Below are 23,190 nucleotides of genomic sequence, written 5' to 3' on the forward strand. Positions count from 1 at the left end.
CTCAGCTTGTTCACCCCCTCACTCAGCACTGTGCTTTCACTCTTCTTCTCCTCCCTCCATCTCTCCTTTTCTATTGTCCAGCTGGGCCTTCTTTCAGCTGAGGCTGTGGTTCTTGTCTCTTTAAATAAATCCTCTGATTCAGAGTTTTCTCTCAGTAAATCCATGTGTTTGCTTCTCACAGAGGAGTTTTTATGTTCCAGGTCCAAGAACCACGATAGTAAATGTTATTCATAAATAAATCTCACTTTAATCTCATGTATATCTGGTTACTTATTACAGTTTCAAATATGTTTGCATTCCAGGTATGGGTAAAAAGTGCACATTTATCAAAAAGGCAATGGGGTTTCCGTGAGCTGTCTACAAATGCATAAAAAACAACTAGGTTTAGTTTCGTCCTCGCCTGCTTCCAAAGCACCTTAACACCTAGGAGAAAGGACACAGTTGTAGGTTCTTTCCTCATCATTATTGTTACTAGCAACACTATAACTGTCATAAATACTGATATGATACAGAGAATAAAGGTGCTACCTGATGTGGGTCCACGGTCACTTTCATTAAGGCCAAAGAATAAATGCTAAAGAGAAAAACAAAAAGAGGAACAAAAACTAAAGGAACAAAAGGGGTTTAATCAATAGGTGAAAAGGGGAAAGAAAAAGACAGTCAAGGAGTTAATATAATAACACACATCATCAGTACAGAAGATGTAAACTCCTTCACATTCTCTCTTGATAATCTTTCTCTTGTCACATTTCATACAGACTCTACCAGCCACAAGAGAAAGCTTTCAAGACAGAAACAAATAATGTGAATATGTACCTTTTCCTCTATTTCCTTTACTTGTCTCTTTTGCAAGTCAAGCCTGTCCTCCAGCTCTCTAATTCTCTGCAAGACAAACACAGACGTGGTTAGGGTGCACAAACTCCGTATGAATACAGAACTAACACCATTTGGCCAGATCTCATACAATCTAACAAAAGAAACAGTTGTTAAAATGTTAAGAAGACCGGGATCCAACTACTCCCGTATATGCTCCAAATACTCTGCCTCCTTCCCATCATGCCTTCTGTCTCCATGGTAGCTGCATTGGGTAAGAATGAGCTGCCATGGCAACCGAAGAGCAGATTTAACAGTGAACGGTGGAAGTGACTCCATCAGTGAGACTTAAAGCCCGAGCAGTTTATTCACTGACTGCAGAATAACATATTAGTGATTAATCTTTCATCTAGCTAGAGTATATGGAAGTGTGATCAGCGTTTAAAAAGAAAAGAAGATACAAATTCATTGGCAAACACACAAGGACAGACTTGGAATTGTAAAACTAAAAACAGGTTTATAATTAAATATCATCTGCTCCAAATGTATCTTTGGTGGAGCTGATGCTAAACGCGTCAACCAAACACAGCTTTACCATTCATTAAGGTAATAAAAACAAGCCGTTTCAGTCTTAATTAGTAGAACATCGAGTCAGCCAGGACAAATAAAGCCCAACTGTGGGAAAGAGGAAACAATTTACAGGACTTTTGGATCAATCTATAAACTGAAACAGTAGTTTCCAGAAAGGTATTTAGTTAGTAAGTATATTTCATGAGTAGCTGATTGTGTTTTAAGTGTTCAATGGTTAGAGATTAGGAAAACCATGTTAGTAAGTTACAGTACAACGGATTCAAATCAAATCTAAGGTGCAGTGGTTGTTGATGTACTTGATGAATCACATATACTGTACGAGCCATGGGTGTAAAACTAATGTGAGGACTGCAGAGTGGAGGGAATACGGACGGAGAGTGTGGGGGGGTATTCAGATCACAATGATATACACACACTCACACACACAAAGTCATTCTGTCTCATCCTGTCACTCTTCTACATATAAACTTACAGATAGGGTTACAGGTTGCACACAGGGATACTGCATCTTTCTCATAGCACCAGAGGTCTGGTGGGGTCAGACGTTTCAGACAGGTACCAGGGGTCAGATTGAGGGAGGGCAGGACTCAGTAATCTGATTTTATTGGTTTTAAGCCTTACCTGCTGGGCCTGCTGTAGGAGCTCCATGCGCTCCTGTAAGATCTGACTGTCAAACTGCCGGCTCTGCCGGAGAATCTGACGCCGCAGCTTTTCCACGGCTAGCCTCAGCTCCTCCCTCTGCCTGTCTGTCAGCGACTCGGCCACCGCCTGGCATGCCGGCTGCTCCTGCTGCAGAGCGCTATACAGCGTGGCCTCCAGCTCCTCGATCCTCTGCACAGCCAGCCACATACAGGTACACAAACAAACACACGCACACATGGACGTGCACATGCGCATGCAAAAACACACGCAGGCATGCACAAGCACACACATGGAGGCACGCATACAAACAGATACACATATGCACACAAACGCGCACACACACATACACACACACCACTGTGACCATGGCAGATATGAGGAACATTGTTCCACTTTATATTAAGAGTTATTTAGGCTCGACCGTCACATGGCAACTTTATCATATCAACAACACAAACCGTGTTTTTATTCTGTCCCCTACAAATTAATTCCAGTTGCCTGACTGTTCCAGCAGAGGTACCATGTAAAAAACAAGCTTTCACCAACACAATATAAAGTGGAAACATAAAGACAAACCAAAATAAAACTGACCAAGTCAAATGGTTAGAATTATTCAGAGACCTGAGTGTTAACTTTTTTTTTCTGGGTATTTAAGTCAGGAGGGGGAGAATGTTTTAAGATCATTCATGCTAACAAAATCTAACTTTAAAATCTTATTACACCCATTCTGTCTAGAATATTTATTCAACATTCAATAGACAGTTGTCTACTTGAATCAAGTTACACAGGCTATTCATGAAGGCATTTCATCTTCACATTTTCTACAATTTTAGAGGAAGTAGATCAATGATTGGCCTTCTCAGAGGATAAAAAGAGCATTAAACCAATAAACAAGAAGCCAAATATCAATTCAGGGCCAAACATTGTTGACAGAATTTAGACTTCAGTGGTAAAAGATGCAGTATCCCGACACAATTTTACCTTTATGGAGGACGTTGCATTCATGAGGTTAAATGGGGTTCCAAATGTTTATGTCATGCTGGAATGACAATGTTGCACCTATGCATTCCTGAATCACTTTATCATGAAGCTTTATTCCTTGTATACAACCTTGGTTAATGTTGTAATCAATATAAATGAGTGCATTTTGTCTATTTGAGAGGCTTTGGCCAACTTTAGCATAAAGGGACAGATACTGCTCCAGGCTCCGTACCATGTAGGACTGATCCAAGGCCTGCTTCCTGTAGTCCAACTCTTCCTCGAGGAATCCCTTCTGCTTGCTGAAAAGCTCCTACAACAAGATGTGATAATATATAAGACAGGACATGGTGTCACTTGTGAACATTACATACTGTGGAATCAGGAACATTTCACACCTGGGTGGGCTTTTTGACATTAGAACAGCACTAAAAAAAACAAGCAGATAAATAGCTTGTTTTGTTTATACAATAGTGAAAAGACTTCTGCATTGTAAAGTTAGACCGTCAAAACAAAGACTGTGTGCTCTAATGGTAAATAGATTATTCACCTTGTCATTTTCCAGGTCGATCATCTTCTGTGTGAGGGCGGCCTCTGTGCAATCGATCTGCTTCAACCACTGTACAGGGAGGAAAGGCGAGTGATTAATGCGTTCTCACAAGCTAAGATAGCTGTATTATTATCATCCATATTTAACTTTACAGTTGACTTGAATGTAGTTGCGGTTTTCAGAAAAATTAAGTATTATGACAATGTGTGTCCACTGGGTGTCAGCAAAAACCCAACATGTCTGAGAGGCCTTTCACTCACCTTTTCACACAGTGAGATCACTGTCCCTGCTTGGATCACCGCTACCTGCTCCTCATTTCTGAGATTCTACAGAAAACACAACAGAAGTTATAAGAGTCTGAAATTTAAGAATACCTCAGATTAAAAAAAAATATCTATCTTATTTCAATCCAACAGTGTGTTTGAACTCACCCCGTTATCCCCTAGGATATCCAGTTTCTTCATCAGCTCAGGAATGATTACATCCTGCAGGTCAAAACCAGACATCATGTTGACTGCGTGTCGTCTCAAAAGGAAAATAGTTTGTGTTTGTGTAAGTGTGTTTTATCACCTTGACTCCCTCCTGGTGACAGTAGATCTGCAGGGCACTGCTGCTGTTCTCAGGGAACGCAGACATGTGAAGATTGAGGGCGGGAGATCTACGCTCCCTCTCCTAAAGAGAACACATACCATGTGAATACTCACACACACACACACACACACCTATAAACTTCATGGCATCAGCCAGACTAGCATTTCTACAAGTCCAACTGTAATGTAATAGTTCATCTTAACATTGATGGAGGCGCACTGCGAATGACAGATACTGAATGTAACAGAGTGTGAAAAGGGAGTGAATGAGGGATTTACTTACATGACACTGAAAACATGGTCGGGATCTGCCAAAATGAGGGAGTTTTGAAACCCATAGATTTAAATGGGAAACCAAACCACAAACAACTAGGGAGTTTGAAAACACATGCTGAAACTCAAAACTGAGAATGTGATCTTAAACAGATGCCACTCCGTCTACATTCAGACACACCTGACACATAAACAGACGCAATATCAACTGATATGAATGCTGCTACATGCCTTTCAACCTCTAGATCAGTAACCTAACTTGTTGATTAACCCTAATTCTAAAGAAAAAAATATTCAAATCTGTAAATACACTTCACTGTTCATCATTCCTTAACTATCCCTGGATATTAGCTGTAATCGTATGAAAAATGTAAACAAAACGTAGGACACACATGCAAAAATGAGAGACAAAATGAACATATATGGGATTGAATATTGAACTTAAATACAATTTTATTCAATTAAAAAATTACATTCATCTTAACACAACATACTCTCATTAAAAAAATATTCCAGTTCAGTGGAGGGGGTGTGCACACAGCTGCCATGCATAACAATGCAAAACACAGATGCATAAAGAGGAGGACTCAAGTGTGTGTGAGTGAACAGTGCGTCTCTCTGTCTGTCTGTCTGTCTGGTGAGTCACTGTATGTAGGTCTTGCATCTGGAACTGAGATTGTTGTTGTCGCCTCCAGGTGACAGTTTGACATTGGTACAGTCTCTTACTTCCAGTTCAAGCACCCTGAATTCCAGCAGCTCATTCTGATCCCGGGCATCCTGAACCTCGGCCTGCAGCTTCGACTCCGCCTGCTGCAACACACACATCTACACAGACAGACACACGCACACGCACACACACACACACACACACACACACACACAGCTTTGTTATAATGGTTTGACAAGGTTTACAAAGCATTATGAACACTAAATAAGGAATGTCCTGTAGATATCTGAGCTGAGAGCTGGTATGAGTATGGACTAATGCAATCTACCTTCTCGTGAAGTTCCTGGTTGGTCCTGAGCAAGTACTGCTTCTCCTCCACCCACTTTGAATCCTGCCATAACAACCAAACACAACATCAGCAACAAATGACACTGGCAGGAAGAGGAAAGGAAGGAAAGCATCCCCAACACCATCAAATATACTTCCAAATGACACATGCAAATGAGTCACAAACAGACAGGAACAGAGTGGCAGTGGCAAAAGTTTATTGATCCAGAGAAATAAAGACCTCTCTTTAGATAACAGGTAAAGGAGCTGCATTCACAGTCATCAAGAGTTCACAGTAACAGGAGGAACAGAAGGCAATCCGAGGTGAAAACCAGCAGAGCAGCAAATCAAAATCACAGATGGATCAAGCCACAGTGGAACAGGCAACATGCAGAAAACGTGCAGTGACAAAGAAAAAACTTCACAACAAACAAAGAAACTAAGAGTAGTGATATAAGTCATAATCATTTTAATGTTCCTCAAGATAGTCAGTAGGTAAAAATTAAGGTGCAAAATGATAAAGTTATTTTAATCTACTTGGATTGACGGAATAGATGGAGCCGATCCGATCCCAGCTGACATTGGGCGAAGGCAAGGTACAGCCTGGACAGGTGGGCAGACTATCGCAGGGCTTTATTGACATACAACCATTCAAGGGCAATTTTAGAGTCTTCACTTAACCTAAGCTGCTGTCTTTGGACTTTGCCTGGGAATCGAACCCGGAGGGAGCCCTCTAGCTGTGAGGCACCACATCATCATGCAGCAGCATGTTCATATACAGAAAAGGTAAAACATTGCTGGTTTAAGATTTAGTATATAGAGATGCAGCAATTGCATTTTGCTTGGCCAATTTCGATTTATTTTAAGTCTGGCCTGCCATTTTCAATTTTTGCAGATTCCAATTTTCTTTGTAAGAACGATAATTGATAGTTAAATGTACTATTGAAGAGTAATTTCAACCATCCTTAGGTCACTGCAATCCGTCGAAAAATGTAAATGTTTTTTTACTTTATTGTCATCTATAGTGGTTATTTACATTAAAAAAAAACAATCTAAATGATTAGGATGTAAATGATTGTATTGTTCTAAATACATTTGATTTAAAAAATCTGGGCAGTAGTAGTTCTAATTATATATTATCAGATGTTTAGAGCTTGTGTTAGGATGTTAAACTGGTCATAGGCCTAGTTCCCTCTCCTATATATTTGTTATATATTGCTGTAAAAACAATATATAGTTTCTCATCGAAATCTAAGTTTCACAAGATACATTTGAATGCATCACGATAGCATTTGAATTGAACTTTGCCTAATACTCATTTTTACTGAAGTGCTGGAACGCATCATAATGCAAACCAAAGCAACCTCCGTTAACATTAGCTGGGTTGTCGTTGCTCCACGGCTTATTTTGGACTTGCAGTTGTGCAGTTGTGAGCTTTATGTCTTCTTCAGTCACGCAGAAGAAGTTCCACACCGACACATGGCCGATCAGCTGAAAACCGGGTCGTAACAATCGGCAGCCGATCAATTGGTGCATCTCTACTTGTATATGAATGTCTTCATAGCTGACAGGAACCAGAGTGGTTTAAGCCTCCTCTCAAGGCTCATCATCACTGAAAAGCCCAATAATAAGAAACAGTACCAACAAGGAGGGTAGCAGAAGAACATGCAGAAGTGACATCAGAGGATTCTGCGGCAGACCCGGTCAGCATAGTGCCAGATTAAGAGCAGAGCAGCCAGACAGACATGCAGGAGGGCCAGCGAGAGCAGGACCAGTGAGCTCCTGTCACCATCCCCCGTCTTTGTTACCTGCCCCCTCTCGGCCAGGGCCTTCTCCAGGTCGACCACCTTGGCCTGGCAGCTGCTGAGCTCAATCTGCATCTGCTCACGTGTCTGTGGAGGGAAAGATCAGCAGTCAGGGAAGATATGTGAAAATTGGAGAAAAGACTCTTGACAACTTTACATTCTTAAAAACATATATTTGACTAATTTAGAAGACTTAGAAGTTACAGTATATTCACTTCCTGATGTCCAAAATACGTAGGTTTTTTTTTTTACAAAGTGAAGAAAAACGTTTGTTGTTGGATCACGGCTAAACGGGGAAGAGTGATAAATGTGGTAGTACAAACCCTGGCCTCCCTCTCAGCATCCAGAGAGCCCCCTGTCTGCTCCTGGAGAAGGGCGTAGGCCCGCTGGAGAGCCTGGTACTCTCTGGTCAACTGACGGAAACGAAGCTCAGACTCTTCACGGCAAAAAATCTTTATGCAAGGAAAATATGAATTAAAGATATATTACAAAGAGAGAGGGTCAAACAAACACACAAACCGGAGCCCCCCAAGGTTGAGTGCTGAGCCCACTGCTGTACTCCTTATACACATCAGACTGTTTGGCCAAACACAGGTCCAACACCACAATAAATGTAGCTGATGATGACACAGTCGTGGTGGGCCAGATCTAAAATGATGATGAGGCGGCATATCTGGAGGAGGTGGCTATCCAACCCCCTTTTTCCGGACATCAGTAAAACCAAAGAGCCGATCGTGGACTGTGTCAGGAAGCGTCAAAGGTCTTACATTCCACTGGAAATCAACAGGACTCCAGTTTGACCAGCTTCGAGTACTCTGGTGTGAATATTACCGAGGACTATAAATGGACTACCTCAGACAGCTGAGGATATTCAAAGTTTCACAGAAGTCTGTTTACTCGACTGCAGTGAAGAGCATCCTGACGGAGAGCTTAACCGCCTGTTATGGCAACTGCTCCTCTCAGGACAGGATGGCCCTGCGGAGGATTGTGACACTAAGGGCACCGCCCTCCCCTCCCTGCAGAGCCTACGCAACAGGAGGTGCATGAGCAGAACGAGGAGAATAAAAGGAGCCCCACCTTCCCAGCAATGGACAGTGGACACACACACAGGCTATCAGAGCGCTGAAAAATGAACAATAAAGTCTTGATGGAAAATATACCCAAGGACATATTTACTTTCCATTTCACTTTAAACTATGTTCACTATTTTGTATACGTTTGCTAATCTGTATATTTAGCTCAGTCTGGTACATTTTTAACAGGTGTTTTGTTTACTTAGCTATTTATAATTTCTTCTACTAGTACAACATTTCACTTTTAGTAACTTAGTTGCATGTATATGTGACAAATAAAATCTCTTGAATCTTATATTTCAATATTTATGCAGCACATCTTTCAGTTGTTAGAACTGTAAAATATAGTTTAGATTGATTCTTTCAACGGAGACAGAGGATTTTCTTACCTCTTCCAAATCCTCCTCTGGAGTTGCAGGCGTGCGGTCAGTGAGGTCAGTGTTGTAGGAGGTCAGAGAGGAGGTCTCAGAGTCTATCGACTCCTCATCAAATCCAAAATATGTCTCCACAACATGCCTCTGCAAAAGGGAAAACAGAGAATAAGCACACTGTTCAATAAAACCCATACATTTTGTTTGAATTCAATAAAGCTAGTAAATCCACCACACACGTCTACCTCTGTTTAAGAAAAAGAAAAGCTTAATTTTGTACAATAATAGCTTATTCACCAACATTTTGTCTATAACTTGTGAAAACAGGGCAAAGTAAATCTGATCAGATCAGATCAGGTCTCCGGTTCTTGTTTACTTCTTTGTTTCTATCAACGTTTTCAAAGCCCACCGAGTCCTTACCATCATGTTTATAAGTCATCTCCTGGCAACCAGAGAAGTACAGGCAGACGAGGGCACAGAGGCAAATAAAGGCCGAGAAGTAGAGGATGAGTAGGATGTACTCTGTCATGTTGCTACTAGACCAGAAACACCAACACAAACCTATAAAGAATATCCCCAAAATACGTCTATCATATCTTAGACCGTAGCAGCTGATTTATACAGAGCTCCGGGGCCTTCAGTAACGTCCAGAAAGCGCAATTGCTTTCCGTTGCACTCCCACACAAAGTGAAAAAACAGACAACAAAGCTTCTGGTTACAATCAAAGTACTCCTACAGAAAAAAACAAAATGCCAGCTTCTCCTTTTAGTCTCCAAGCTCAAGTATGCAGTCCAATAAAAAAAGCCGCTCTGCCCAACCCTGTATCCACCTCGCCAAGGTGACTAACTGGTTCTAGCAGGAGAAGTGGGAGAAAATAAATGATATGCATCTACAAACTCCTCCTAGCAACATCATAGACTCTAAAATGTCCCCTGGTGTTTCAGCCCAAACATGCACACACCCAATTAGTTACCATAATCCCTTTTCGCTCTTTATTCACACACAAGGAAACACAGATAAAAAGAAACAAACTGTTGCACACAAGTTAAATTAAACACGATCGTATAATAACAGTGAATACATAAAATAAAATAAAGCAACAACGAAAATAAACAAATAATTGTCCTCTAGCTGTGTTGGTTGGTTCATGCAGGAGCTGCATGTGTGCTCAGCGTGATGCTCCCACCTGTGAGGGACACTGTCATCACCGTCTCCTGAGCCCAATTAAACACAAACAGGCTCAGAGACACACACACACACACACACTCAATTAAAAAAGTTCTTAAAGATCAGTCAACCTCAGATGAGGTAGTTGCTTAGTTATGCACCACTGGCCATTTGAAAACACTTACTTTAGACAGTTTAGGAGGTTTCCTCCGGTTCTTTTTGGTCATCACCAAGCGGTCACGTTCCTGAAGGCAAACACACAGTCGATCAGCCTCACGCCTGAGCTTTAGACTGGACACAGTGAGCTGCATAGGCTTCACACAGCTCAATGAAAACAAGATCAAATAAGTAATAATAATGACTGTACTGATAACTGAGATGAAGTGGACAGCAAACAATATCATCATGAGATAAAGCATGTAGTTTGATTCCCTTGTGATGAATGATGGGAAGGTACATAAAATAGTGTTGGAGGGGAAAGATGGGTGAAGATGAATAAATGAGACATTCTCTGCTAATTAGAGATTGCGTTGAAATGTTCGGACACCAATAATACATTCCACCAAACAACTGCCTCTTCTTAAAATATACAACCTATTCCTTTAATCCACGGGGATCCAAAAGACACAGAGGAAGAAATGATGGGCTAGTGCTTGAAGTCCTTGGTAAACCAAAATGTCTTATGGGAAACAAACTCACAACACAGACTCAGATAATCTGATTATCTGACAGCATCTATCGGCTAGTACTATCCCTTTAATATGACAATCTTTGATTATTTTCCTGAAAATATTCCAGGTTACACGTTAAAAACAGCAACACTTGACACACATGAAAGCCAATTAGAATATGGATTGAGTTCTTCACAAAATATAATGTGGTTTGAGTCAAATCCTGACCTGCGTGAGCTCGTCAATGATGCCACGTTGCTCCGAAACCTGCAACTTTAGGAACTCCACTTCCTGTTCCTCGTGGGCATGGCTCAAGTCTGTCAGGGAGCTCGGCCGCTTCAGCTGGGACTGAATGGATTGTTGCTGTGAGGGGGGCCGAGAGGAGGCGGCTTTTTCCTTCTGAAGGAGAGAGACAGAGAGACAGAGAGAGAGAGAGAGAGGGGGGGGGGGGGGGGTTCACGTAATGATTGTTTATAGAGAATTATTTCATGCTTCTCCTCAAATAGATAGCTAGTACCTTTTTGGTGATAGAGAGAAGAGGAAAACAACAGAGGGTAGTGGTAGGAAAACATATTCAGAATGCATCTCACCATCTCGGCGTTGTCTCGGCTCAGGTTCTTCAGTTTCTCCTCCATGCGTTGCAGCGTTTGCAGGAGGTCGTCATTCTTCTTGGACAGCCGCTTGTTCTTCTCAAACATGGGCTTCATCTGGCTCTCGGCCTCTCGCACCCGCTTCAACTGGACAAAGGAAGGAAACAGGGAGGGGAAACAATGTAATCTTAAGTCTTTTAGTGACAAGGAATTTACAGTTTGAAGGCTGGAAGGCTTGGAAAATCTAATGTTTTAACACACATTTCATAAGCATGTATGTTTATTTATGTGTATTTCTGTACTCTTAGTGTAACAGTGTGTGTTTATTTGCATCCCTATAGTCACTGAATACGTGTTCTTCTGTGTGCGTTAGTGTTTCTCACTAGTTCATTCCTCTCGTCGGCCAGCAGCGCATTTCTGTCCTCCAATTTCCTGATGACCGAGTGGAGCTCCGCAATCTTCAGCTGGAACCTCCTCATGTCACGCTCCTCCACCTCCTGTGGAGCAAGGGGGAGAGGAGAGGAGGAGGAGGATGAAAACTAAAAGAGGGAGTACATGCAGGCAGGCAGGCAGGCAGGTAATTGAGGTGGATGGGAAAGAGGAGGTGATGGGATGAAGGATGAGATGCCATTTTACTGTTTAACTGTGGACCTGTGTGTGCAGTATACACAATATACACAGTATATCCACATGCTCCTCATGAATGTATGAGCTGTGTGTGCAGGTGTGACTTAATGTACAGATTTACAATATTGTTTATCTCTATATGACATATGATTGAAGTCTTCACTTGTAACTAGGGAAAATTAAGTCTCTGAGATTCATTTTTAATTTAAATGGTGGGGTGGGTCCTACCATAAAGACTTGTTAAAGAAACAAAAACATATGCAGTAAAAAAATGTCAATGTTTTAGAGCCCAATTAAAGGCTAAATCAAGGGCTGAACAATTATTTATTTTTTTATGATGAAAATATTATCTAAATCACTAGTAAAAGAAAAAAGCCTTCAAAAATGAGTTTGGTCTCATGCATGTAAAGCATGGGCACATTTGAGAATGACACATGTACAGATGCATGTGTATACCTGGTTGTTGAGCAGGTCCGAGTTGTCCCCCAGCCCAGGCACCAGCTCTCTCTTTGGGCTGCCGTGGTTGTGTCTCTCAGCCTCTCGTACATGACCCAGCTGCTCGTCCAGAGCTTCCTTCTGAAGCTGAAGCTTCTGGGCGTAGCCGGCCTGCAGCCCCAGCTCCCTCTCCAGGGCACACATCACCCGGTCCTTCGCCTTCAACTCATCCATCTATCAGAGGGATGGATGGGGACATGGTGGTGGGGGGGTGGAAAGACTGAGTGAGTCAGACAGAATCCCAGTTACAGCCCATATTAATATTACCGGAATAAGTTAAAATATATAGTGCATATATTTCTGAGATCATGTTGATGGAAATTGTGCCTGGTTTATATGAAGTACACTGTTCTTCTGTTTTATTTATGTGCAACTTTTAACTTTAAGTCCCACACTGGCTACACCTTCAGTCTAACACGATGCATGCTCCGTTGGCCGTGAACAGATTAAGAGAGCGACAGCGTTTTAACTTTTAAAATATAGTGCTCCAGCTGTGACTCATTTATGAAGCTTTGCTCTTGCTGTGTGTTCACACAACTTCTTCTGACAAATGTTCCCTCTACTTCCCTCTGTAGTTTGTTCTTTAACGCTGCTTTATTCTGCACTGCCTGGTCTCCCTCAATGAGCCATGCTTTACTATTCTACTACGCTGATTCCAAATATTATTAAGTCTCCTCGCTCACGCATTCCTTTACAAACAGTAATACATGATGTAGTCCTACCGTATGTAATAGGGTTAATGAGTAACTGCAGCAGGTATACAGAGTTCTATTTTTGCAGATAAGAACCACATGTTGAGATGAGACAGATAACACCTCCCTTGCGTCATATTTTGTAATTTAATGAAGGCTAGCTCATTGTGATTGACACAACAGGACACTCAGGCCCAAGGAAGTGATCACATATGGGATTGAATTTCAAAAGGCCCTGAAGACCAATTTTCTCAATGAGCTTCGTATTTGTACAGCAAACATTTTATGACAGAGAGATAGAACAGTTTTTTTAATTTAATTTCAGAGATGTCTGTAAACAACTTTTAACGACAAACGACTTTTACTTTAACTACATGTTAATTTAAATGGGATGACACTTGTGGCCGTTTGCTTGGTTTGCTTATTTGGCCAGACCACTGGCAATAAAACCACACCCACACAGTCCTGATGAGAAGGATCAGCTCACACACGGGTGTGATTTATTGTTGCTTGTTTGGTCGTGAATATTTAAAATTATTCAGAAATATTACACAGCCCGGGATAGTAGATACTGTAAATATAAATATGTAAATTAGCCTACGAAGGTAAATAAAGGTTAAATAGACTGAATCATTTCTAATAAATGTAAATGATTTGTAACATATTATATGATATTAAAGAATCACCAGCAAGTATACTGTCAACTGTGCAATATTTGAATAAATGACGCTTTATCAAAAGACTTAGCTAGTGGCCTTATCCGTTAAAGACATTAGCAGCGTCTCTAATGTGTGTCGTCCCAGCAGCAGGAGGCCTCACCAGTCGGCGGATGTCTCTCTCACAATCACGTTTGATGCGGTGCACCTCATCCTGGTGCTGCTGGTAGGCTGTGCGGAGATCTGCTGCTTTGGCTTTATCGGCCTGCAGAGCATTTGCATGCGCCTCTTCAGCTTGCTTCCTGGCTGTCTTTTGCTCCTGGATCTAAAAACAAAAAACAGATAGACAATAATATTAATACAGACAAAACCAAAAACAACAAAGAGAGTGACACTCACAGATGTATAAACACACGGCCGTTCCCATTAGACAGTTGTAATGATAGATGTCCTGTTTGTCTGGAAAGGCTACATCGAAACAATAGCTTGGCAACAGGCTTTTCCACCCTGTTTCCTGTTTTTCAGCAGCAAATTCACAAAAGTTTACACAGTCCCACACCAACAAACACACATACACAAAAAAACACATGCCAACAAAAAATGTCTTATATATACACTCAGAAAAAACTAATTCTATAATTGTGTGAGGTCACAATACAACAGAACAAAACAAACAAACAGACCACTGAAGTTGACAGAGCTCTAGTTTATTAGAAGCAGAGCATACTAGATACGGTTTGACAGCAGAAAGTCCCAGTTACCACGTTCATATTAGTCCACAATCTATTGAAAACATAATTACTACTGCATTACCGTCCCCTACACATGCTATAACCTACCTCCTGCTGTAGCTTTATCCTCTCCCCGTCAAAAGCTCTCCTGGCCTCCTCCCGAGCCTCTCCGAGAAGAGCGTTTTTGAGCTTGTCGGCTGCTCCGTCTCTCAGCGCGTTCACAAGCCCCTGGAGCCTCTGCGCCTCGGCATCCTTGATCTTGATGGCCCGGGCCAGCTCCACTTCATGCTGCCGAGCGAGGGTCTCGCGGGCGGCCGCTATCTCGCGTATCTTTTCTTCATGGAGTTTGGCGCGCAGGTCAGTGAGCGCCACAGCATGTTTGTGCTGCTCAAGCTCCCGAGCCTGCCGCTGCTCCTGAAGACGCTCACGGAGCTTACATACCTGGAAAGAGAGGGACATTTTTGCCATTAGCGTTGCGTTGGACTTCAATCAAGCAGTCATTATCATACAAATCACAGGCCACCAGTGTGTTCATCCATTTGCCCCCAGACCTAGTGCTGGCAGTCTTAAACAAAATGGATGTTTATACCTAAACAGGGAGCAATAAACACTGCATCTGTATACTTGTCCCACCTTAACTGTCAATATCATACTTTATACCCTGCTGTTAGCATTACATCCGTTGCTCCACATGCCCTTTTGCAGATGTTTTTTAATGCACAGTGCATACGTTTAAAGCATGGCCCAGTAAGAGCTGACTCCAGGTACCATGACGAATGCAGAGAAGGGAACAGAGGCCACAGAGAGGTGGTTTGTGTGTCAATCAGACGATACAAGGAGAGGCAAACCGCCCAGACGGCTTTTCCAAGACTATGTGCAGTGTTAGACTGTACATAGTCAGGCCCAACAGCCACTGACTAAATATCATGCTGGTTGTCCATGTGTGTACGCGCTCCTCCTCACCTTGCCCCGCTCTTGCTGCAGCTCAATCTGGGAGTCCAGGAGTTTGCTCCTCAGTTCCTCGCTGGTGGCCTGCACCGAGTCGGTCATCATCTCCGATTTGTCCGGCTTCCTTCCCTTCTTAAGGGGCGGAGCCGCAGAGGGTGTGTTTGAGGACATCGCACTACGGCCACCCAATCAGGACGGACATAGAATGCAAGGTGTGGCGAAAAAAAGGAGGAGAGAGTCAATCGCTGCTCCACCTCCGTGCGAGGCCCTGCTTCATCATCATCACCTCGTTGTCAACTCTACATCATTGCTGGAGGTTTCTGAGAGTTTCTATTTGAGAGAGAGAGAGAGAGAGAGAGAGAGAGAGAGAGAGAGAGAGAGAGAGAGAGAGAGAGAGAGAGAGAGAGAGAGAGAGGAGAGAGACAGACAAACAGAGAGAAAGAGAAAAAGCATGAGTCAGTGTTAAAAACTGGGTTACACCAAACTACTCTGCACAATGCACTGGACACAAGCCACATGACGCACTACAGCCTGGGGAAAACAGGCTATTTTTGGGACTAACATTTGCACTCTCCCCTGTCACCCTCCTCTCTAATATACACATGTGGCGTGGGCCATTTATTATCACCTTAATCCAGTCCCTGGACTGTACTTAGGAGCCTCATAGTGCATGAAAATGGGTCTGATGGTCTCGGGCCACTCGCATCTCCCTAACACTTCTCTTTCAGTAGACTAATAAATTAGATAATGAACCTTGATGATTCCTTTTCTAGAGATCCTGTGATCTGTTCTGTACCTGCTCACATATTATACAGAGTGAAGAGCCATCGTGTCACTGCAGCCCACTTAGAAATAAATTACTGTCTCAAACAGATAAGCGATTGATTTTGTCTTGAATCTTTGGACCAGGTGAATGTAGAGTGCAGTTGCCTCGATCTCGATTACTGTAATTTGATCCTTCCACTTCATCCATCAGTGCAATATAACTGCAAGATTTTGTCTCCACCTTTCCCTTTCTAATCATACAGGATTTACTGGAGAGAGAATGGTGTTATTTATCTAGTTATAAGAGCCAATATACAAAACATCAGCAGCCGCAAATCCTCTCAAATTAAAGCTAAACAAGAGAATGTTCCCAATTATTTGATTATCAGTTGCAAACAATAAGGTTATTATTGACAAAACAAGGCAAATACATACGAATTCATTATGACTAGTTTTCTCTCTACTCCTCATCCTTTTTCCCCACTGAAGGCTGACTACTGTTGTATGATCAGGTGTATTTTGGGCATATTTCGTTATGAATTTGTTGCTAGAATGACACACATTCCCCGAGGTAAACGTAGACTCCTTTAATCTCTCCCTGGAATGAATTGTGACCCAGTAACCTTCCAGTTCTTTCTGCTGACTATTAAATGAATAATGCAGCGATAAGGGAGCTGAAGCATTAAGACTGCATGCGCCGCCATCTTTAACCACACACACACACACACGCACACACACATTACCAAACATTCATACAACATACACAGATGGCAGCAATAGTTGCCAAGGCAACCCTTGCTCTCAAAAACTCCATTCCTCTTATAGCAAAGGATGATGGGAAGGAGGAGTGTCACGGTGGATTTGAACAGAGATACACACAACGGTGTCGTATACGGGCTGTACACACACACACACACACACACACACACACACACACACACACACACACACACACACACACACACATATGATTTTGTTATCTGGTCTAATCTCTGAGGTTGACTGAGAGACAGAAATGCAGTGATGCTTGAGGGAGAGGAAGCTTTCTTCCACATGGATTCTTACAGAGCACACACAGTCAGACATCAGAAACCCATGGGGATGGATGGATGGGGGGGGGGGGGGGTGAGCGACAGGACGGAGGAGGATTAAGCCTATAGGAGAGGAAAGAGCAGGAGCAAAGTGGAACCTCTACCAGAGAGGGGACCCAACCTTCCACCATCCCCCCCCCCCCCCTTCCTCTTACATCCCTCCACCCCCAAATACTGGCATAGTGATGGTTACTAAGCCGAGGCAATCAGTGATCTCGCTCTCATTCACAGAGACAGAGTCAGAGAGAGAGAGGAGAGAGACACAGAGAGAGAGAGAGAGAGAGAGAGAGAGAGAGAGAGAGAGAGAGAGAGAGAGAGAGAGAGAGAGAGAGAGAGAGAGAGAGAGAGATCATTCACACACAGAAAGCACTGACACAAGCACACACTCTCACACAGAACAACTAGAGACAGATACAGCTGACATCTATGCACACAAAAGCTCTCTACACTTATTCTCATTACTAACAAACATGTCTTTATTTACAGGAGATCAATAGACTTGACTCGCATGTGTAGTGGAATTTGCACACATAATTTACAAGGACAAAGAATTGTTTTCTGTCCACTTTCCACCCTGTCACTGCTTTAAGCATGTTGAAGCATGTTTAAGCATGTTTAAGCATGTCTGTGCCACCATCAGAGACCAAGTGTGCCCACGCTAACACAGCCAAGAGGCCCAGCGGATGGTTTCACTGTTTTTTCTTGTAACTTACAGAAGTATTTTTCACTTAATACGAGTCTAGATTTGTAAATATGCCATCAACCACACACAGTTCCCACAAAGTGCTCTGCAGCCACATGTTCCCAAGCTGGCAGTCAAAACTAAAACTATAAACTAAGAGTTTATAGGGGGAACTGGGACATTTTATAGATACAAACACCTTTAATGTTAGTTCACGAAAGCCAGCACAGGTCATGTACCTTAAACTACCTCATGTACATCAATACATTAACAGTTACCCGGGTTTTAGTACACTAGAAAACGCAAATGTTTAACAAAAACCTTTCAACAGATAAGACTGATGGTCGAGATCAAAGAGTCACCATCGACCCTGCTATCACCCACATATAGCATAAGAAAATGATTATGACTCATCAGTTCAATTACAAGTTACATTGTGCAAAGACTAAAACTGAAAAAACTAAAAAAGTGCAGCTAAATGCAGTGAATGTAGCACTGAGACGATCAGCTTAAACAATGGAGCTGAATCCATCGATGGTGACTGCAAGAAAGAAGTGATGAAGAAACTCTGCAGCTGCTGAGGAGTTTCACAATTAAGCAAATTGCAGCTTGAGAATGAGACTCTAAAAAAAAAAAAATTCTGCAACACAATGCGTCAATCAGCATCAATACAGGAGCGGAAGAATATTAGTTGAAGCTCTGCATAATCAAGCTTCGATCCTGGTACCTGGCTACAACGTTGTAATCTTGATCCCCTTACAACTGGCTGAACAAAGAGTGACAAAAATAGTCGTCGTAGTTTTAACGTAGTTTCATAACTGCCTCAGGAAATCCCTGTTCTCTCTGTGAAATGACGGGCCTGTTACAGCAGTACACAGGAAAGAAATAACTTAAATGATGAATCCATTTTATTTAACTCATTTCAGTTCCAGTTGCTTCTTCCTATGAAAGAGTCAATGCCTATTTCTACCCATCTGATTTATCTTATTCCTATTATGCCTATGTCAATAGAGACATATTCAAAACGAGTCAAATGCGGTGGAATAAGTATTGGCCTCAGTGCTAACCACCTGGAGATCTGGAAATGAAGCCTGCAGAGAGATGTGCAATTGTAATAAATGAGTGATTGCTGAAGGATGTCACCATGATGAATAAACTCAATTTCCCCCAAAAAAGGCATGATATAGGAGATGGTTGTCCCAAACTGGCTACAAATAAATAAAATGATTAAATTAAAAACCTACAATGTTTTTGCGTAAATACAACATTGAATATAGATTTATATGAGTAATTTCATTACATGTCTGTGTTGTAAAAATAATATGTAATATTACTGTATATATAAGTTGTTTCATATGAAGTAAAAGTGGTTGGGTACACAGACGTCTTTGCAATAGTCACAAGTTTATTACACACTCACAGACGGACCTCCTCGAAGCTAGACAGACCACACACACACACACACACACACACACACACACACACAGTGTCAAACATTAACTAGACTTCAGTGAGACAAAGAGGCCCAATAAATAGATAAAAGAGCTGCAAATGGGAGCTGAAACAAAGACTCATTGCTTCTCAATCTAGGTAAGAAAATCAACAGTGAGGGTGTGGACAGACTGAGATATACACTCCTGTTCATACGGCACATTGGTTACAATGCCTCATAGGCTCATACGTGTATATCGACACAACACGCATACAGTCTCATTGTAGTCATATTAGCATCAGCAGAAGGTAGACAGTCAGAACACTCCAGACATCCAAACACACACACACACACAGCAGTCTAGCGATACTCCAAAGACACTGTAAAGATCCCACTGAGAGGCTGAGCAAGAGTGCAGCACCAGTGGAGCATATGATCCACAAACTATACTATGCCAGCAGAATGACTACAAGTTATTGACCCCAATGACTAGTCAACCCAAACGTATCAACACAAAGTCTCTGTCTGTCTGTCTCTCTCTCTCTCTCTAGCTCAGTGTCTCTTTCACATACATGCATGCCAGCGACTCAATTCTGCTATCGTTAGTCTCGTTGCTCAGGGTTTAGATCTATAGTGCCTACTAACCTGTCATTCATTGCTGGAGGTGTGTCATTATGGTCCGTGCATCTATATCTGTGCATGTATGCTTTTGCATGCATGGGTGCATCTATGTGTAGGTTAGCAGTGATAGCCTCTCTCCACTCAGGAGCACATGATAGTGCAGTCAGTAATGTGATTAACCTCTCTCTCTCTCTCGCTCTCTCTCTCTCTCGTTCTAACTGCACAACAAGCACATTAATCAGTATTGGTGACTAACGCCTGGTTTACACAAACATTAATACACAGTACAGACTTTTACCCATCTGTACCACTCTTTGCATAAAGAATACCCTCATACGTCTTTAAGAAATGGTTATAAAAAAAGAAGAAGTGCAGCAGTAAGATATGGGCATAGCTCACAGGGATTAAGCTGGTAGCAGCCCCTTACTCAAAGCGCCACACTCAGGAAAACGTGTGTGGAAGGTAAGATTATGAATGCCGAATAAGTGGGATGAATTAAATTAGGGAGAGGAATGTGGATTATAGGGCAGGGGTAAACAGGACTCCCGTGAATGTCGGCATTCACTGATGTTATACCTCTAGAGTAGAGAAGTCGGTTGAGGTCAGGGTGAAGAAAACAGCATTAAACCATCATAAATAGACAGTAAGCCCGTCGTCCTGTCACAATAATAAGCATAGATGCTCCAGTGTCTGCATGAGAGCTATACCCCTTACTTAAAAAAAAGACACATCATTAGCACAGCATGCATCATGGTTTTAACAGGCTGATCAAACAGAAGTGAGTGTGCAACACATGTTGTCTGTCCACTGGGGCGGATTTGCCAGCCTCTGGAGCAGAGCTGTTATGACAGACAGGCAGACTCCATGCATGGCAGAGGACTGGTGTGGGGACATGGTGGAGATGTCGATGATGGTTTAATGCCAAGTGGCCCGCTCTCTAATGAGCTGTCAAATGTGGGATTATAGGGTAGAGAGCTGCTGGAGAGGAGCGCGTCTACACTGCTGACGGTCTGCCTTGTCCGGCTTGCCAACCACACCCCACGGGGACATGCATGGGGGCTGCTGCTGCAGCTGCAGCATCCCCCAGAGTCCGAGGTCGGATGTCCGTGCGCTCAGCAGCTCTGTAACGTGTTGATGTTTCTGTGTGTGTGAACCGCTGTCATGTAGCTTTTCCACCGTGCTGCTCATGGTGTAACCGCAGACTATAAATGTGATCCACCGGGGGGGGGGGGGGGGGCTAGCTGGTAGAGTCGGCCAGAGACCAGAGATGTCCCACCGGTTCACGATGCAGACAAAAATGTGGGTCGATATGAGGCTTGGCAGTCAACGTTACTATCGGTAGACCCACAACTCTCAGATATGATGTCGGTGGGTCTCTGTGTCCGTTTCTTGCAGATGAAACGCGGATGTCGGATACATGTCACAGCAGCTAACACCCTGTCAGAGTCTACGCGAAGTTATCTGTGATTACAGACCGAGCAAACTTACCAGAAATGGAGGTCTGATGGTTCACAAGTGGCCCGATGTTGAAGCGTCGCTGGCTGGCGTTAATTCGCTTTACATCCAGGAAGAGAGGCTGAATGAATTCACTCACCTCCAGCTCTTGGGCTCGGCTAACTGCTAACAGCGACCGGTTACAACTTTATTCCTCGGATATTACACACATTTCCCTGCAGTGAACAGTGGACTGAAGTATTGTATTTCCACCACTGATATTATCCTCTAGCTACAAACTGGATTCAGCTTCAGGCTTCCTCTCCTCCTCTCGCGCCGCACGTTGACATTTCCCTCCACGCCCACACCCACACACACACACACACACACACACATACACATACACACACACACACACACACACACACACACACTTGAGTGCACGCGCACGTCATCCGTTCCTATACATTTCAAACACACGAGTAGAAAAATAAATTAATTAATTTAACAGTTTCGTTGCCCCGTGTGTCGACGTGAACATGGGGAGGGGGGGGGGGGGAACGCCGGGCGGGCGTCGCCGGTACCGTGATAGAAGCGCGACACCTGACTGCGTGTTCAAGAATGACACCGCGCGCGGTTAATGCGTGGACACGCAGCCAGTGCGGGAGAAACGTGCGTCGTCAGGGCGTCACGGTGGTACAGAGCATACAGACCATGTACTACACATGGTACAAACACACCAACACAAGAAGACAGTATTTGAAAGACATGGTGAGGAGAAAGAATTCACAAAGGATGGGGAACAAAAGGATTTGTCAATACAATATTTTGCTAGTTAAAAAAATAAACTTAACATTATATTCTTGAGATACCCACTGAAACAAAGTATTACCTTGTAAGGCTAAAGTTGCCAATAACAGCTTATTTTTATATATTTCCTTTCTATCTGCAAGGGTTTGTTTTACTTTTTGGTAATATTTAAACGTCTTTCATTTCATTAATCCATCTTCTTGAATATGTTATTTTATTGTGTATATACAGTATTACCTTTTGACTATAATGTTTAAAATGGTATTAGCACTATTGTATCTTACATAGGCTCCTTGTTATATCTGATGTAACCTACACTTGCTGTACATGAGATGATGATGATGATGATGATGATGATGATGATGATGATGGTGATGAAGATAGCCAATATATTATAATATAAGGGCCACTATTATTCTTGCCAGGGTTTGTTGTAAAAGGTATTAAAGGTTAACCATAATCATCATTGTATACTCACTGTATCTTAATCTATAACAGTAATGCATTGAAACTAAAAAAGCTTCACATAAAGGTACCTTAGGCCTCCTAATTCTGTACATTTATTGAGGACAATATGACTCGTCAAATTATAGAATTCAGTGGAAAAAAATTTGACAACATGAAAGCGGTGTGTGTGACCCAGATTCTGGAGGATGCATTACTTATGCACAGCCGCCTGTCGCTGCCTCTCCACACTGTGCCTGCCTGTCTGCAATTCACAACGCACCATGACGGCTCTCTGTGGCTGCAGCATATGCCCAGTGCTGCAGGGCAACATAGGTCAAAGGAAGTGGAGGGAGAAGAGAAAACAATCAGTGATGACTTTTAATTGTCTAAACATAATGTCATCTCCTGCAGTGGTCATTCACTCATCCAGAATTGGTGTACCAGCGGGCATTTTCCCAGGTTGTATATGCTTGTGCACTTTATATGTATGGAACATTATTTGAGTGGTAAAACAGACAAGCTAAGGGGGCGAGTTTGGGGTTTTAAGCTGCACTCCATTCAGGTTCCTGCTGAGGCCAGCACTCAGACATCCAGATGGAGAGATAAAGAGAAAAAACATTGTGGTTGCAGGCAGACAGAGACGGGGAGAGA

General features: G+C 42.6%; 1 protein-coding gene across 4 annotated transcripts; it reads right to left on the minus strand.

The window, feature by feature from the left end:
* Positions 1–227: 227 nt before the first annotated feature.
* Positions 228–21,711, minus strand: jakmip1 (janus kinase and microtubule interacting protein 1). 4 transcript variants are annotated; one of them, XM_068714816.1, is made up of 23 exons: positions 21,337–21,711; positions 15,273–15,587; positions 14,418–14,750; positions 13,742–13,903; positions 12,192–12,404; positions 11,492–11,605; positions 11,109–11,255; positions 10,747–10,917; positions 10,033–10,092; positions 8,699–8,827; positions 7,560–7,688; positions 7,240–7,323; positions 5,433–5,495; positions 5,164–5,262; positions 4,145–4,246; positions 4,006–4,059; positions 3,835–3,900; positions 3,575–3,643; positions 3,260–3,337; positions 2,026–2,235; positions 817–882; positions 529–574; positions 228–423 (listed from the first exon to the last, which is right to left on the minus strand). In XM_068714816.1, the coding sequence occupies exons 2-23, from the start codon at positions 15,426–15,428 to the stop codon at positions 242–244; spliced, it is 2,733 nt and encodes a 910-aa protein (XP_068570917.1). In that variant the 5' UTR covers positions 15,429–15,587; positions 21,337–21,711; the 3' UTR covers positions 228–241. The 4 variants fall into 4 exon arrangements, with proteins under 4 accessions (XP_068570917.1, XP_068570919.1, XP_068570918.1 ...); XM_068714817.1 differs by having other exon boundaries at positions 340–423; positions 529–605; positions 21,337–21,710; XM_068714818.1 differs by lacking the exon at positions 2,026–2,235 and having other exon boundaries at positions 21,337–21,709.
* Positions 21,712–23,190: the final 1,479 nt, after the last annotated feature.

This window comes from Cebidichthys violaceus, unplaced genomic scaffold, assembly GCF_023349555.1.
Source record: "Cebidichthys violaceus isolate CVI_PGR_0920_01 unplaced genomic scaffold, fCebVio1.0.p SCAF_2, whole genome shotgun sequence".
In the NCBI taxonomy this organism is placed as follows: Eukaryota; Metazoa; Chordata; class Actinopteri; order Perciformes; family Stichaeidae; genus Cebidichthys; species Cebidichthys violaceus.

Bases quoted from the DNA above. Each gene is read 5' to 3' on its own strand.
- jakmip1 (XM_068714816.1), bottom strand. From the start codon at position 15,428: ATGTCCTCAAACACACCCTCTGCGGCTCCGCCCCTTAAGAAGGGAAGG. The intron at 13,904-14,417 runs GTAGGTTATAGC...TTTTGTTTTTAG, and splicing joins GGATAAAGCTACAGCAGGAG to ATCCAGGAGCAAAAGACAGC. The intron at 4,247-5,163 runs GTAAGAGACTGT...TGTTCTCTTTAG, and splicing joins TCAGGGTGCTTGAACTGGAA to GAGAGGGAGCGTAGATCTCC.